We start from the raw sequence: 16,389 nt of genomic DNA, 5'->3' as shown, positions 1-16,389 counted from the left end.
TGTTACATAAACTGTACCTATTCTGGGATCAGGATTCAGCAGTTTTGGTACAGGCATTTCCTGTATTTATTTTATCTGAACATGACTAAATAGTGCTTCACTTCTGCTATTTCAGACCTTGTCTATCACATTTTAATGACTTGATAGACTGACGTATACAAAACACACTGTTTCTGTTCAGTAGGTTGTGGTGAGATCTTCACATGGCTTATTTTCTGTTTTTCCACAAAATAAGGCATGTTTTTGCTATTGTAGCATTTTATGTTTCTAATAGGTCTTTATTCTTTACTTCAGAAATACCTTAGTTCTGTTCTCTTACTTATAGTGTCAGTGACAGCAAATGTTTATGTTCTGGTAATGAGAGAGGCAGACATTTAGCAATATGCAGGATTCTTGGTGTTCTAGAGTGATTTTTTATCGAGTATTAAATAGCCATGGGTTAGGTCCTTTTTGTGTTATCCAGTTAAGTGACAGACCTGAAATGTATGGACATTGATTGATATCATTGATATGATCTGATTGAGCTTGCTTAGAAGGAATACACTTGGTATTTTATACACATACTAAGACACTATGTGAAGACAGAATTAGGCCAAGTGTGCTGGGGGTCTCAGTACCTACTATTGGGCAAAAGCAAGGGTGCTGTTTGTTTTACCCTTTGAAAGAAAAGTGGGATAAAAATCAATTACCAGTATGATAATCACTCTGGGGTGTTTTTTTGTTTTGTTTTGTTTTGTTTTTTGTGAAAATCTCTAAGAGTATTAGGTACTTTCTATTGGAAAACACAAATGGATAGCAGGCAGATGACCTGAGATTCTACCCATCAGTTCAGTGAAAACCAGAGTAGTACCAGATGTGATGGCAAAAGTCTGGATTTTGAGACAGCAATCTTTGCTTGATTTGATGAGTGAAAATAGGGTCCAAAAATCTTCATGGGATCTTTCTTTCAGGGGCTTCTGTCCTTATTGTTCTGGAGAAAAGAGAAGAAACAGTGCACCACGGGAGAGGCACGCCCTTGTGAGTAATGCTCACGAGGGAGGTGGTTCACTGCCAACTTAGAGGAAGAACAGAGTTGTCCTGAGAGCATCAGTGATCAATTATTTATTGTCAAAAGAAAACAGAGAAGCTGGCTCACACTTTCATGCTACAGAATATATTCCCCAAGAGAAACCATTGCAGAAGTATTGACAGCTAGTACTGGAGTATTGCAGAACTCAGGCAATAGTCAGAATAAGAGCATTTGTTGAAATAATTACACAAGGTTTTGAAAAATGTGTGGAAAGGTCACCTTGATGTTTTTCTCAGGACTTCTATGTGTGAAATTAATTCTTTTGTGTTACTCCCAAGTCTGCAAGTTAGGCAGGCTTTGCTTTGTAACCTTCTCTGTTGCTAGTTAGGAGTAGGCAGAAAAGGAGGCAGCAGAAATGGTGAAAAAAGACACTAGATCATGTATTGAACCAAGCACTTTTTGAGGCCTACAAAACTGTCTCCAGTGTTAAAAGACACTTAATTCCTAGTATCTGGCCAGGGATTCCTAGTATCTGTAGATTCACCATGGCACTCAGAAGCCTGAGTCCCTGGTGCTGCAAACCATCACTCCTTGGGTCCTTACTGCACAGCCCTTATTGTAGAACTGCTGCCCTTGGGAGAGTATTTGGGGTAGAGCCTGTGCTCAAATCTTTATACCCAGGAGGTCTTTCCTTCATCAGTCCTGTGTCTTTCCTGCTATAGTGCTGGGGTTTTGGTACACAGTGAACATGGACAAGAAAGGCTCATCTGTATTCTTTTCATGTACCTGGCTTATTCTGGAATGTTTGTAAACAGCTATTAGCTCTTCACTACTTGCAGCAGAAGACAAGGGACTAACCACTAAGATCAAAAGACGTATTTTATGTACCTTGTGTATGCTAGAACCTTTTTTCAGGAATTTAGAGATAGCTTGCATCAGAATTATAGCAATTGCCTTTCTAAATATTAGCATATAAAAAGATACCTAATTATGTTCACAGAGTTGAAGAAAACCTGTCGTATTCATGAAATCCTATGAGACAAACTGCAGCTAGCTACAAACAAAGCCTTAATTTGAGCATGCAAAGAAACACACTGAAAAACCTGATGATGAGTGGCCTTAGAAACCATTTCCTCACAGTGCCTTCCCTACTTCCAGTAGGGCAAGTGAGTGATTCTGTTTCTTCCTTTTGTCCTCTCCCCAACTGTTTCTTGTCAGCAGTCTTCTTTGCTTTAGGCCATAGAAGTAGCTGAAAAGGTCAAAATGTGTTAATTTTCACCACTGCATGGGTATGAGGCAGTCAACAACTGGAACAAAAATACTGTCTTTATTACTCATGCTGTCAGATTAGATGTAGGAATTGTTTGTTATTTAAGCTGTTGCATGATAGAGTTTATAAATTGGTAGAAATCGGAAGACAGAGTGAGTAGGTCATTGAATGTAGCTTTAAAAACTGCTGTCACGTTGGATTTACAAAACTTGAAGATTTCTGGTAATAAACAAGCATGTGATGATTTGATAATTGTTGCTGTCTTTCATAGGGAAAGCCTTTCCAGACTTCAGACCACCTGTGGAATACATTTTCAAAAGCCTTTTGTAAATATCTGGTCTGTTAATCTTCAGGATGATTTTAAATGCCACCTATGAATATAATTTAACTTACTGAATTTTATTTTCATTTACAGACAGTACAGTAACAAGATAGGTCTCATTATCTCAGCTTTCAGTGATCTCATGCCTGGAACTTTATTATTCCATCTGATACTGGCAGATCTTTATGCAATTACTTAGGTCTGTCTTCACATGCTTAGATTTCCCAGCAAACAGTGTTTCCCTTACTCCTTGAAGTAAGTTTCCCTTGACATTTGGTTTGGCTGATGAGGTGACACGAGTTTAGGCATAAATTATACCTTTTATGTCAGCCCACACCCACTGAGATATCCTCATGAGAGACCATGTGTAGGCAGTCATATCAGCCCTTCCTCCAGAGATACCCAGATATAGAAGAAAGTTACATTTATGCAGAGGTGCCCTGGAGGAGTATGAACAACTGAGCTTTCTGAGGGCATGCCTTGAATTAATTCCTCTTCTGGTAATGCTGCTTGAACTGTTTCACAGTCAGAACTGCTCACAGGGTTTGCTGTATCAGACTCATAGGTGGATTGATCCCAGGGCAGGGTGGGACCTTCATGCAGAAGGTAACAGAGTGGACATCCTTGGGAGCTATACCAAAATCCTACCTTATCTATCTGTGCTTTTGTGTTCCTGGTGAGCTTTGGTGTCCTGAGCATGTCCTGTGCCTGAATGGGATTAGATGCTCCTCTAAAGTTGTGTATCTAATTCTGGCTTACTCTACCTGGAGGTTTTTTACTGAAAATGGACTCTCTTATCTTTTGGAAACTGTATGCTGTGTTCTATGTTTTGTGTCATGAGAAGAATAATCAGGAAAAATAGTAGAGAATTAATCAGAGAAAAGATGCCATGCAGTGTATGATGGCTGTGGACATGGTATAGGAAATAAAAGAAAAAATTACTTTCTTCCAACAGTTTAAGTTCCTTATAGAAGTGGCTTAAATGTGGAGTAGTAATATATTTCTGGGAAAATGCTATTTTGGGAAAAAAAAAGAACAAAGAAATTAATATCAGCTGAATGATGATGAAAACGAAGAAGAGAAAAACATCCTCTACAATTTGTTTTTATCTTGTCCTAAATGAAACATTCCAATTTTCCATCTAAAAATCACATTTCCAGACCAAGCTCAGTAGAAGGTATAACAAAACATTTATCTACTGTTTGAATAAAATGTTGTTTCAACCCCTTGGGACACACTTCTGTTTTGTTTTGGTTGTGGGTTTTTGTTGTTGTTGTTTGTTTTTTTTTATTTGTTTGGGGTTTTTTTGTTTTGTTTTGTTCTGTTTTTCATTTAGCCTACCAAAAAGACTTTTTCCCTTGGTTTATATGTGTGATTTGTTAGTTGAACTGAGAAAGTAATTCTTTCTTATGTTCTTTCTCTCATTGAGTTCCAGGCTTTGGACTGGATGCAGAATAAGGGAAACTAAGTGGTTTGAGAAAGAAAATAGGAGAGTTTTATCCTCAAATAAGATAGCATTTGTGTTTTGGGTGACTGACCAGGGATATAGTATAGATTTGCTTCTACAAATATTCAGCTGGATTATGGATGAGATTTAAATAATATGTTACTAAGCTTGGGGATGTAATAGCTTGTCTAAAAATAGGATTGGATTATTAAGATTAATGTAATCTTTGTAGCTTTTGTTATTATTTAGAATGCAAGATATTCAGTCTTTAGTGCTAGAATTGATATTTTCATTTCCATTTCCAAGAAAAATAAATGTATGAATGATGATTCAAGAATTTTTAAAATTCAGCAGGCAACATTTTCAAGATGAATACATCCAAACAACTCCATAGAACAAAGGATAAAACTTTTAAATTAAAATTGTACTATGGCACTAAAATGGCACTACTCAATTCCTATGTGTGCTTAGTTGAAACCTGCATGAATTTCAGCTGGTTGATTGTTCACGTTGAGCTCACTGCACACCCAAAGGACTGTATGACGAATTTTATTTACGCTGAACATCAGAATGCCTATTGCACAGGCTTGTTTTCTGACAGTTCCAAAAGGGAATTATAATTGTTTATCCTTAATCATGACAGTAACACTGTGATTTGAAACAAAAGTGTGTTTCTTATTCACTGAATGATTTGTATTTGATAAAAGGACAGTTCTTTTCCTTTGGTGTTATTTTTGTAGCTTCTGCGAGTTTCTTAAGCCTTAGACAGAGCTTTGAACCTTACTGATCATGTCATCAGCATTCACTGAAGAAAAATACCAGTTGCTGACATCAGTTACAATTACATAGCTTATAGTGGTATAAGGGGTGTAATTTTTGCGGTTACAAAGTTTGATCTGCTAAAACAGTTTTTGTATGAGGATATACATAATATGAACTGTTTGGTCCGTGTAGTTTCTGAATACCAAACTTTGTGTCTTGGCTTTAAATGTTTAAAATTTTCACACTACATCTGGGTATTTAAAATCTGACACCAAAACTATTGTTGTACATGATTTTTATGGACCCCTAGTTTGTCTCCATTCCTATAATAAAGTAGCTTTCTAGTTTGGATTCAAATTAATAATATTATTTCAAATGAGCTTTAAAACAATCTTTATGGGAAATCACATAGCTAAGTAAAATATTGATTTATTAGAACCCTTAAAGTCACACTGTGGGGAAGATGAAAGAGAGAACTGGTTTAGCATAACTTTGGATGAAATGAAAGTAGTGTGTGCTCCAGTCAAGAAAGCAGACCTTGTTGTGTTAAGAGTAAAGACATGTTTGATTGTCTCATATCTCATGTGTGTGTGAGAAGCACAAGCCAGGAGACACATGAATATAAATAGCACATATTCCGTTGAATGGCTTTGTACATCTGTATCTGACCAAATGTGCCGTCGCTGTTTTTCAGAAATATCGACAATATATGTCTGGACTTCTCACTCCTCCTTATGGTGTTATGGAAACTGGCTCCAACAATGACAGTAAGTATGAGAAATCAGATATCAGGTGGTGGGAAAGCAAACCAGAGAAGGGAAGAAAAGGGAAGATGGGATTCTCTGGGTTTGGGTACTGAACTTTAAAAATTTAATTCAGTTTGATGTTACAACTGCATTAATACTGCAGGTAGTAGAAGACATTTTGGAACTTGCCCAGCTGCCTTCCCAGCTGTACACAAGTGTACAGGTGTACACAGAGCTGTACAAAAATCTGCACTATGACCCAGGCCTGTTGATGATGTCATGTAGCATTTTACTACTTGTGTTACATGAACCATGGAACATAGCCATGAGTCCTGCTAGTAAAATAAATATAAGGAACTGTCTCAATTTTTTTTTAGTTAGGATGGGCTACACAACTTGCTGGAGAATGTCCCTTAGTGCTTGAGCTTGCAGCAGACATGCTGCTCTCTGACCTTTGTTACATAGCTCAATAATTTTGGATATGTCTCTGCCTCATGAGAGCTTGTCAAGCTATGGGATGGTGCTGTAGACACGAATCCAAGGGCAGCCTTTGGAATTCATCACTTACGTAAATCAAAGCACTTGTATTTATTTGCCAGGGATTATCTCGATGCCAAGCAGCACAATATTTGATGGCTAGCAATTGCATCTGCAAATTTTGTTTCCTGTGTTAGGTGTTCAATATGTTTTCTTAGCAGGATAACAGTCCTGCAGCATAGCACAGCATAGCAGTGCTGATTAGTGCAAACTCAATGTCATATTTGACTGCCAGGTTCTGAGACATGGATGATGGTAAATGAAACAGTACAAATAACTCCTGTATACAAGCTTCAGATATTAAGTTTTGAAAAAGTACTGTGCTTAGAAAGCTGTTTAAAATATGGAGCCAAGTTAGCTTTTTGTCTTTTTTGTGTTCACTAGACAAAACTTTTTTCTGAGTAAATGTTTTGCCCTTTAAAAATTGCAGAGTAATGTATATGTTATCAAAGTATTGCACCTTCAAATTCCCTGTTCTACTAACTTTAAATATTTTCACTGTCACTCAAAGAATGTACAGTATGTATTTATTTTCTGTATTTTTTTTTTAGGAATGCCAGATAAAGACAGTATGTCAAGCAGTGCTCTTTGCCAAGTTTCTAAAAATTGTAGTAAGGTAAATCACACACAGTTTTGCCCTTTTTTGCTGGAGGGGGAGGAATTTGGTTATGAAAATTGTAGACGTATTCAGCATTCAACTGAAAATAACTGAGTGCAAATGCAAAGCATGTGGTTGATGCATTTGAATACAGTATACAAATGATAAGAATGCTTTAGACATTTTATCATTTAACTGAAGAAAGCAGCTGGTTCAGGATTATTACCAAGTGTACTGCTGCTGAAGTTTGTGTTACAATCTGGTTCCATGTTCTTTGTTGGAAAAGTGCTGAGGGTAAGGAAGAAAAGCAGCACTATGACAAGACCAGTGGATAACCAGTGGATAACCAGTGGATCATAAAATTCATTATTAAATCCTATTTTAAGGCTTACCTGAGCCTGAAATGATGCACAGGCATTGTTCTGGCCCTTTGCTCAGGGTGAATTTTCTCCTGTATTCAGAGAGCAGCTTTACATCACAGTTCCCCTTTGTAAAATAGTTCTGTGCCTTCAGCCTCTCCAGATGAGGACCCACATGAAAGAACTCATGAATATTTCTGTGCTAGTTTCAGTAGTGGGATTGAGTGTATGTATATCTATATCTATATATATATAGAATAATAGTGGGAAGAAATAGTGTCAGATTTTGCTGTAAAAATTGATAACTTCTAGAATTTCTGTATGGTAGGAGTAGAAAAGTTACAATAATAAACAGATGTATTTTTTCTGGACATGGGAGTTGGATTGGATGCATTTGTGAGATGTCTTTAAAAGGTTAAAGGTATTTTTATTGCACAAAAAGCATCTCTTGACAGCAGATGAAGACAAGGAATATTTTAGTGTTTCCTTAAAGCAAAAATATCTATTTCCACCTCTCCCTGTCTGTCTGTCTGTCTGTCTGTCTTGCTTCCTCAGGGGTACTGACCTTTTTTAATTGTCACATTCAGGTTTTATTCAATGTATACATGTAACAGTATGCATTTCCTTTTCCTAGAGGCTTATTCACTAGCTATACTACTTCTGGACACAACCTTATCCTGTAGGAACATAAATATTTTTCCATGCACTGAGTAATTGTTCTTCAATACTTAGCATCTTGGATTCTGCAAGAATTTTATGTAACAGTTATGAATTATGTCTAAGTGGTTCTTCAGGTTATTGGCATTTCAGTGGTACACTTGGAGTTAACTCAAGTCAGGGGTCTTGCTTGATTTCTCAAGAAAGGCACCAGGTGCAGAATTCAAAGTAAAAGATGTTTTTGTGTTTTCTGAAGCAGATAGAAGTAACAGGTAAAGGTAAAAAGGTAAAAACATCTGTCTCCCCTAGAATGTCATTTCCCCCACTAATGGAAAGTGATGCTCAGCTAAGGGTGGTAAACACTCTCAGGTACAAAGTATTTTAGAAACTGAGCAAAATTTAATGATTAATACCTTTGCCAACAGCTGGGATTTTCTAGCACAACAGGACTCTTCCTGTACAAAATAATTTCTTGCACAGGAGACAGAATTTGGCTAGGGCAGACTCAAACTGCTCAGTGACTTTTACAAGAACAAAGTCCTTTGCAAACCATATTATCTTCCTTTCCAAGCCATGTATAAAACAGACATCCTTCTCCCTCCCATACTGTACACATTCCTCTGGAGAGAAGCTGGGTGAGTAAATAAGTGACAAATACTTGTCACTTGTCCTGGAGGTGCTCAGAAAGTCCCATGGCAAATGTGGCAGAAGAGACTACACAGCACAGAAATGGTCCATGAATTTTAGTTCTTTGTTTTCTCCATATGACCACAGCTCTCTTTAATTGTGTTCAGTGAAAGGTAAATGCAGCAGAGTTAAATACCCGAATATTTTGTTTACTGCATGCAAACCTCATTCCTGCAGTTCCAAACTGTGCAACTGTTACAGCGCTTACACAAAATGTCTGTCACCCTTCATGCCCTGCAGTCTGGTGAACCTTCAGGGAGGTACTGGAATTCCAGGGCCAAATTGCCAGAGTTGTTGCCAGCTTTTCAAGACAAAAAAAATCAAGATATTGGAAAACAGTGCTGTATTTCTAGATTTTACATATTTTGCTTATTTTTAGGTTGATATATGACTTCCAATGGCTAGTGCATCAGGGAAGGGCATTCATTCAGGGAAAGAAGAATGTTTCCAGGACATTTTTAGACTGCTTTAGATGTCCAGAATGATACCTGTGAGGAAGGCAACATATACAACTCAGAGGCATGCAGGCAACTCTGTAGTATCCACAAAAAGACTGACTGAGGAACCTTCTGAGATCCAGAGAAAGTTCCTCAGAATCTTTCATATGGTAAGAAGACATTACACTCTTAGACAGAAAGAGATAATATCTTCAGCAGTTCTGATCATTATGCATTTATTTCAAGGTGTGTATGTGTAGTTTTAGTTTTCCAGGGATATTTATAACTGTAAATAATTTGCTTCAGATGAAATCTAATGTATTCCACTCTGGAAATACGAAATGCATGTTTTTCTTTTTTAGCCTGTGGTGAGTCTTTTACAAGTACTCTAATAGATGTATTTCCATAATTGCTAATTATTTGAGTTTCATCTTCATAGCTTATTTTTTTTTGACCTGTCACATCTACTAGATTTTGATGAGTAACATAAGATTTTTCTTTTAATACATGCTTTGGAATTTTCTCACCATATGGGGATGTTTGGTTTTTCTAGTTCATTAAAATCTACAAAAAAAAATTCTATTAGAAGAAAGCAACAAAGAGATACTTTTACCAAATACGAATTAATTTGCATTTGGGTTTACATTATTGCACATCATTTAATGCAATATAACAGTTAAATTGAGCATAAAATACTGAGAGGGAGTGTAAGTATATTACCATGTCCCCTTTTATATTTTGGGGAATGGAAACAAAGTCAGTTTAATGCTGTCTTACATAAGGGAAAATGACAGAGCAACAGTCTTTTTAACTAGGACAGAGCAATATCTGTACACTGGGCTCTCTCACTCTAGTTTTTGAAAATTCCCGTGGAGTAGAATTGCATATGTGAGATGAATGTAACCCTAAAGCCAAAATTACAAAATCAATAATAATTTCAAATACCTTTTTGGAAAAGATACAGAAGAGTACTTAGAACACAGGGGAGGTCGGGTTCCAGCATGCAGTCAGAATTGTTAGTGGTCCTGCTTCCATATATTACCAGCAGAGCTGGCAGCAGGGTTGCATGATGCTTCCCACTACAGGACACTCTTCTTACAATTTGGTCACTTTTTCACTGTTTATGCTGAATTCACCATGCTGAGAGTATGCTCCTGGCTGATTTTTAAATCGAAATGGATCAAAACTGTCTGACATTGAGCTGGAGGAAAATACATAGCACATACTAAATAGTTTTCTCCAGTTTTCTGCTGGGAATCCTGTGCTCTGGACTAGAACCTTGACTTCTGGGGCTTGTTCATGCAGTAGGGAGTACCATTTGTGAGCCCCTAGAAAATAGCCAGATTGTTAAACATTGAAAAATGTCAATTGAAACTGGCTCATCAGAGTTTTGGTGCAGTTTCACTGCAAACTTGTGCACTCAAGTTGTGAGCATTTTATGTGCAGAATTCCCACACTGTTTGTCTTTGCTGCTGGGTTGCTTGGGTTTTCCTGTCTCAGTGCTTAACCATGTGGGGTTTCTTTCAAGGGCTTCTTTTAGTTGCTGGAGCAGTATTTTGACTGTTACAAGGCCAGATGCTGATTGAAAGCAAGAGTTGTCTCCCCTGTTCTTTTAGACCCTTTACTGGTACCCAAGTAGGAACAAGAAATAGCCCATCTGCTCTGGAGATCTAGTTTGAGAACTCATTATGTTTCTCATTTGGAGAAATGGGTTTGTGGAGACAAAGGAATTAATGTGGGTAAGAACAAAGGACAACCCCATTGAGAGCACGAATCTCCACTCTCTTGTGGACTGTGGTACTGAATGCTATTTTCTGCTATCAGCAAATGTCTTAAACTCCTTTGCAAACTGTTAATGCCTGAAAGCGTAGAAATGATACAGAGGAAGAAGAGAAATTTATGACTTGCAAGTTATTTATTTAAGTAGTAGATAGTACGAAAATTCTAACCCTGCTAATGGTCAAAAATGAAGTTTTGTATTCTTTTCCTTAATGGAATCTCCATATTGCAGTTTGCTAAAAGAACCCCCACATCCTTAAGATGCTGTGCAAAATTCTGCTTGAAAGGAAGGCTGAAAAATTAAGTGCTCGAAAGCAGAATATTTCAAGAATGAGGGCTGACTGAGCAGTGTTAATGAAGTCCTCTTATCTTTGTTTGTTGTGGTAGAGACTTTGATTACCTGCTCACATATATTTTTGCTGCAACATGTTAAAACAGCATCTTACCTCAAAAACGATGCTGCCTTTCTTTTTGTACAGCTTCACCTCGGTGACTATTTAAAATGTCTGTAAGTTTGCTCCTTCTTCATTGACAGCATACATCCTGTAAGGGGAAAAGTGCTTTTCATCTCCTTTGCACTGAGGAATCCATGCTGAACACAAAAGACAAAAGCAGATTAAGTTGTGCAAATTCTTACAGTAATTCTTGCTATTGGCTGAAGAACATGCATTCTTCAAAATCTTTCATGCTGTATTTCCATTCTGTTCCCTATATTGTTTTCAGTTTTTTTATTGTGATACAGAGTTGCAGGAGCTCCCCCTTGTGCACAAAGTAATATTCGAAAAACACATCAAGTTTGTGAAGCTTACAGGTTGGAATAACCCCTTTATATTTTTCATGTAATGTCTCCAAATCCTCTAGACTGGAAGCTTATTGGAAGTGATTTATTTTAAGGTATTTTGTATGCCAAGCTCCTATAGATCATGCTGCAATATTTCTGTGAAAGTCACCTTTTCATCTATCTTGTTCCAGGCTAATTTGATGTGGTAAAATACAGATTCCTTTCCTTTACTGAATTTTCAATAAGATATAGGTACCATGTTGTTTTTTATGTAGTTAAATAATTACGGTGATTGTGAGTACAGTATTTTCCTTTTTATCAACTCTAAATGTGTTTAATGCAAATATGTCATAGAGATCTCATAGTGGACAGAGAAGGGCATAATCAAGACTTAATCCTCAAAGTATTGCAATTTCAACATTGCCAGGGCAATGAATATTCGATTTTCAAGCACTTAAGTATGGATGGCTCTGGTGATTTGAAGGTATACTGTTTGTAAATATGGCATTGCAATTCACAAGGTTCAGCCTTGAAAAACCCATTTTTTTTCACCATATTAGATGAAAAATCACTACTCTAGCAATAAACACAATCATTTCCCTATTTTTCAGTTTACTTTTCCCAGATGACTACTGTCAAAAGGAAAGCTTATCTTTCAAGATACACAGTGTATTGTCAAATGCAAACTTTGATAGAGCATTAGCAGAATTCAAAGGGAAATGTTTCACATGCTCATGAAATTGAATGCTAAAAAAAAAAAAAAGGAGAGAGAGAAGGAAAGCAGGCAGTTCTCTATCAACGTGCAATTACAAGCTGTTTGTTTGAAAGTTGTAGGATCTCCAACATACACGTGAAAACTGTGTCAAAGGATAACTTGATTTCTATGTGGAGGGTTTATGTAGCTGCCCAGTGATACATGTGCATTAATTTCTATTCTTACTTGGATTCTGCACTGGCCAGGTCTCATATACAATATTTTCACAGGATTAAAAAATAATTCCCTTTTGTTTTCTGTTTTTGAAGTGATTGCATGAAAGCGAATATTTCTAAATAATGTCTTTGTACCGTCCTAACTGTATCCGTTATTTTTAGGGGCTACTCTGTTATTTTGGCACCAGTTTCACATATATGAAAGTAATTTGGCCAGTGCAGAGGCTCTGCATGTAGACCCTGGCAATGAGTCACATGGTGACAGCTTATGGCAGGGGAGATACAGAAACAGGAGTGTGAGATGAGTAGGAGTCTGTGAAAAATGTGTTTTTCATATGTTAGTAAGGAACTTCATCGTGAAAAATGTGAAGGTCTTTATATGTCAGCAGAGGTCTTTAATGCAAACAAAATTGTTAGTAAGTCTGCTGACTTTGCTAAGTAGACTTTGCATAAGTTAAATTGTTGCAGAGCCACCAGGGAAGGTTGAGTATCTCCAGTTTCAGACAAGTAGTCAATATACAGTTGTAGCCTTCCCTTCTGAATGTCTTTATGAATAGCAATATCTCAAAGGAAAGCTTGCAACACCCCCATCTTTTTTTACACAACTCAGCTCCCTGATAACCTATGAAATAGCTATGATCCATAGTTTCATTGTGTACCCTGAATTCTGGAGGTCCTAATGGCAATTTCTGCTGGAAATGGTTTCTTCTGCTGTGTTAATCATATGAGTGAGCAGACCAATACAGAGCTGGCCAGAGTAGCCCCAGTATGAAACCTGCAGATGTGGGGAGTAGTTCTCATTTGATCTGGTACTATACAGGAATGAGTAGCTTTGCACTGTGGAGAAGAAGAGAATCCTTGGTCCAGATTGCTGTGTATTTACCTGTGTACATGTCAAGATAACTTAATTATTTTCAGTGCATACTGGATTCATTTCAAGGATTCCTGAAGCCCTTTCATGATTTTGGATGAAAAAAAATATGGTCTTTCTGCCTGTTTCTTTCATTGATGAGTTTTCATTGTGGTGGTTCTAATGATAAATACAGCCACCTGAAATGTTAGTGGGAGTGGTAAGAGATGGAGTAAGACTTAATTTATCTTGGTGGGTGAATTAAACTTTTTGAAACAAGGGCAGAGTTTTTCAAGCTACAGGACCTAAAGGAATACTCTACTCTAAATTTTATCCTTGTTTTCTAACAGCAGTAACATCAGAGTTCTAAATATATGGATGTGTGTTTCAGTTTTCAAATACAAGCAAGTTGACACGTTTATCTCTTGGAAGATAAATAATGGGAAAAATAGTGACTAGTGTCCAGTAACATAGTACAGTTGAGTTGTCAGCACGTAAAGAAGAAGCCTCCCTTTCCTGTCACAGCTGTAAAACATTGCAGAAGAAGCTACTGCCCTTGACTCAGGAATGGAGCACTGAGCTTGGAAAAGTGTGTCTGCATGTGTGTCCTGCTTTGAGAGCTTCAATCACTTTCTGAGTCAGCGAAACTACCTGCAAGATCCAAGTCAGGATAGTGTGGGTTTTATCATGAGGGAGGAGTGAAAAGCTGAAAAATGAGAGGTATGGGAAAGAGAGAGACTTTCTCTGTTACCAGTAGAATAATCCATATCCTCTAGTCAATGCTGGAGCTAACCTGTGTGAGTTTTTAGTTTCGTAACTTTTACATCTGAATATTAATATATATGATCTCCACAGTATTTTTTTGAATGAAGAGTGCCCTTAAAGTGTTACCATTTTTATTTTGATGCTCTCCATTTATGTTGCCTTTCATTTTTATTACTATTTTTATTCAGACTTTTTTGCAGTTTGTGTGCATTCTAAAGCCTTGAAATTCTTGGGGTTTTTGGGTGCTTTGATGCAAAGCAGGGATGGAGTCCTCTGCTACAAAGAGCTTTAGTCAGAGAAAAAATAGAGTGACTGTCACACAGAAAAAGGCTGGCTTACTTTGAACATCAGAAGGCATGAGATTTATGGTTGTTCATATGTTTCTGATGAGTTTCCTTACAGGAGCTTGTTGTGGTAAGTCCTTGGTGTGATAGTCCTGAAAGACACTGAAAGTGGAAAGAAGAAGGTCAGAAATCAATAGAAATATGCAAAACTAAGTGATATGTATTTATTTGTTAAAATTGTATTTTGGAAGGGATATAATTCATGCTGCTGACCTCTTCCAAAGTATCAGTGTAATCAAATACTAACCCATCTGACTAACCTCACAAAAGGGTTGTAGAGATGCTTGGGGTAGCCCAGGGAAGGCAGTTTGGCTAAAGAGACATTCTTCCTTTGAGACATCTCTTTCCTAGCTGAATGTGTGTTGTTATTGTAGCTTACATAAATAACGTAAATACTGGGGAAAAAAAAAATTCCTAGAAAATACTAAAATTTGTAAAGTACTCAGTATTGTGAATTAGGTGTGGAGCCATCTTTCTACAGGAGCATCACTCTCAGTTCCACTTGTGTGAGGACACAACCTACTACCTTCTCTGCCAGTGCTGGCAAGGGCAGTCTGATAATATGTATTGTGGAGTCACATTTGATGACTCCTGCTTCTTGACTGTGTTTTCTTTGAGATTCTGTCCCAACCCCTAAAAAACATGCACATATGCTCCATTTATCTCTTGCAGTTGAAAGGCAGGAAGAGTGGGTAATTATACTGAGAAAAAAGATAGTCCCTTTCAAGGTTCATGTCTTCAGACAAGTCAAGCGTGTACAAGTAACACATTTGGCACTTACATTCGAAACAGCAAAAGGAATTTTTTTGAATCTTGTAATTATTTTCTCAAGTTTGGCAGAAAAATTGGATCAGGGATCTTAATATCAGATTCTTTCTAGTCACTCATATTGTCTCTCACAGAGCATTTTGACTGCATGTCCTGCAATGCATGCTGGAAATTGGTATTCCACAAAGTCAATTATAGTTCTGAGCCAGTAAGAAGTAATCAATGTGTCTGATCTGATCATTTAGCAGCATCTTTTTTTGCTTGTGTACGGATGATAAAAATTTGAGAGGTTAATAAATAGTGGCAAAAAGCTGTCCAGTGATTTTGTTCTTTTTCTTGTGTTAGCTAGTCAAGAGCAGAAGCCTGTTGTGCTGGCTGCACACAAATAGCACCACAAGTGTCCAGTTTATGGGGCTCATTGAGAGTCATTCCAAGTCAGAATTGCAGAGGCAAAAATGTCAGATCTCTACGGCAGAGTTGAAAATGTAATTGGGTCTGTTAGCATGAATGTGATGGTTAAGGAGAAAGTGCTGTTGAGGTATTTATGATTTATGACTTTCATTATTTATTCTTTTTGTGAATTTCCTTCTGAAAGAAGGCTTGGCACAAGACTGTGAACATGTTTGATCTTTGTGCACTTTATCATCCGTGATGCAGCTGTTTTAAAATTAAAGATAGCAGTTAGTGGGAAAATACAACTACATGTAGCTGAATTGAGTAGTAGAGAAATTCAAAGAATACTTAATTTAGGCTCCAAAATAAAATTTAAAAAAACCAAAACATTTATTTCCAATACAGGTTGTTACACTGCTTTTAATTAGGATTACTCAGATTATACTTGTTTTCATCTTGGTAAATGAAGTTATGTATAAGCAATTTGTTCAATAACATTAAATATGAACTGGATGGAGAAAAAGCCAGTAGTTTAGCAGGAGAATTATGACTGTGTCTTCATAAACCTCCAGTACTGCTCTGTTCTTCCTCAGTCTTTATATTAACTGTTTTCAAATTTAAGAATCTGAGGAGCCTAACGAAACACCTTCTCTCCTCTCATGCAGTTCTTTCCTTGTAGCCTTTTGCAGAATGGCTCAGGTGCTTACCTTTCTCCTGAATGTGTTTTCTGACCCAGCCCACCCTGGAGCCTCCTGAGCAGTGACTGCAGAAGCAGAGGTAGGAGAGAGTGGCTGTAGGAGGATGGCAATAGGAAGATGGTGGGATCATCAGCTCCCAGAGCAAAGCACATTTGGGCCTGGGAAGAGCCATGGCTCTATGGCTGCCCTTCCACAGCAGCTTCCAGTGACCTGCACCAGGGTTGCAGAGCTTTTTCTTCTCTGTACCCTC

General features: G+C 37.4%; 1 protein-coding gene across 1 annotated transcript in view; it reads left to right on the top strand.

Annotated features, from left to right (window-relative positions):
• Nucleotides 1-16,389, top strand: part of RAPGEF4 (Rap guanine nucleotide exchange factor 4) — a 145,180-nt gene that overhangs the window by 62,649 nt on the left and 66,142 nt on the right. The window contains exons 5-6 of the mRNA XM_062498001.1: nt 5,505-5,577; nt 6,645-6,709. Coding sequence (XP_062353985.1) covers nt 5,505-5,577; nt 6,645-6,709 — 138 coding nt within the window. The remainder of the gene's footprint in view (nt 1-5,504; nt 5,578-6,644; nt 6,710-16,389) is intronic.

Source organism: Cinclus cinclus, chromosome 9 (assembly GCF_963662255.1).
Source record: "Cinclus cinclus chromosome 9, bCinCin1.1, whole genome shotgun sequence".
NCBI lineage: Eukaryota > Metazoa > Chordata > Aves > Passeriformes > Cinclidae > Cinclus > Cinclus cinclus.
This window is presented reverse-complemented; position numbering and strand designations above follow the sequence as displayed.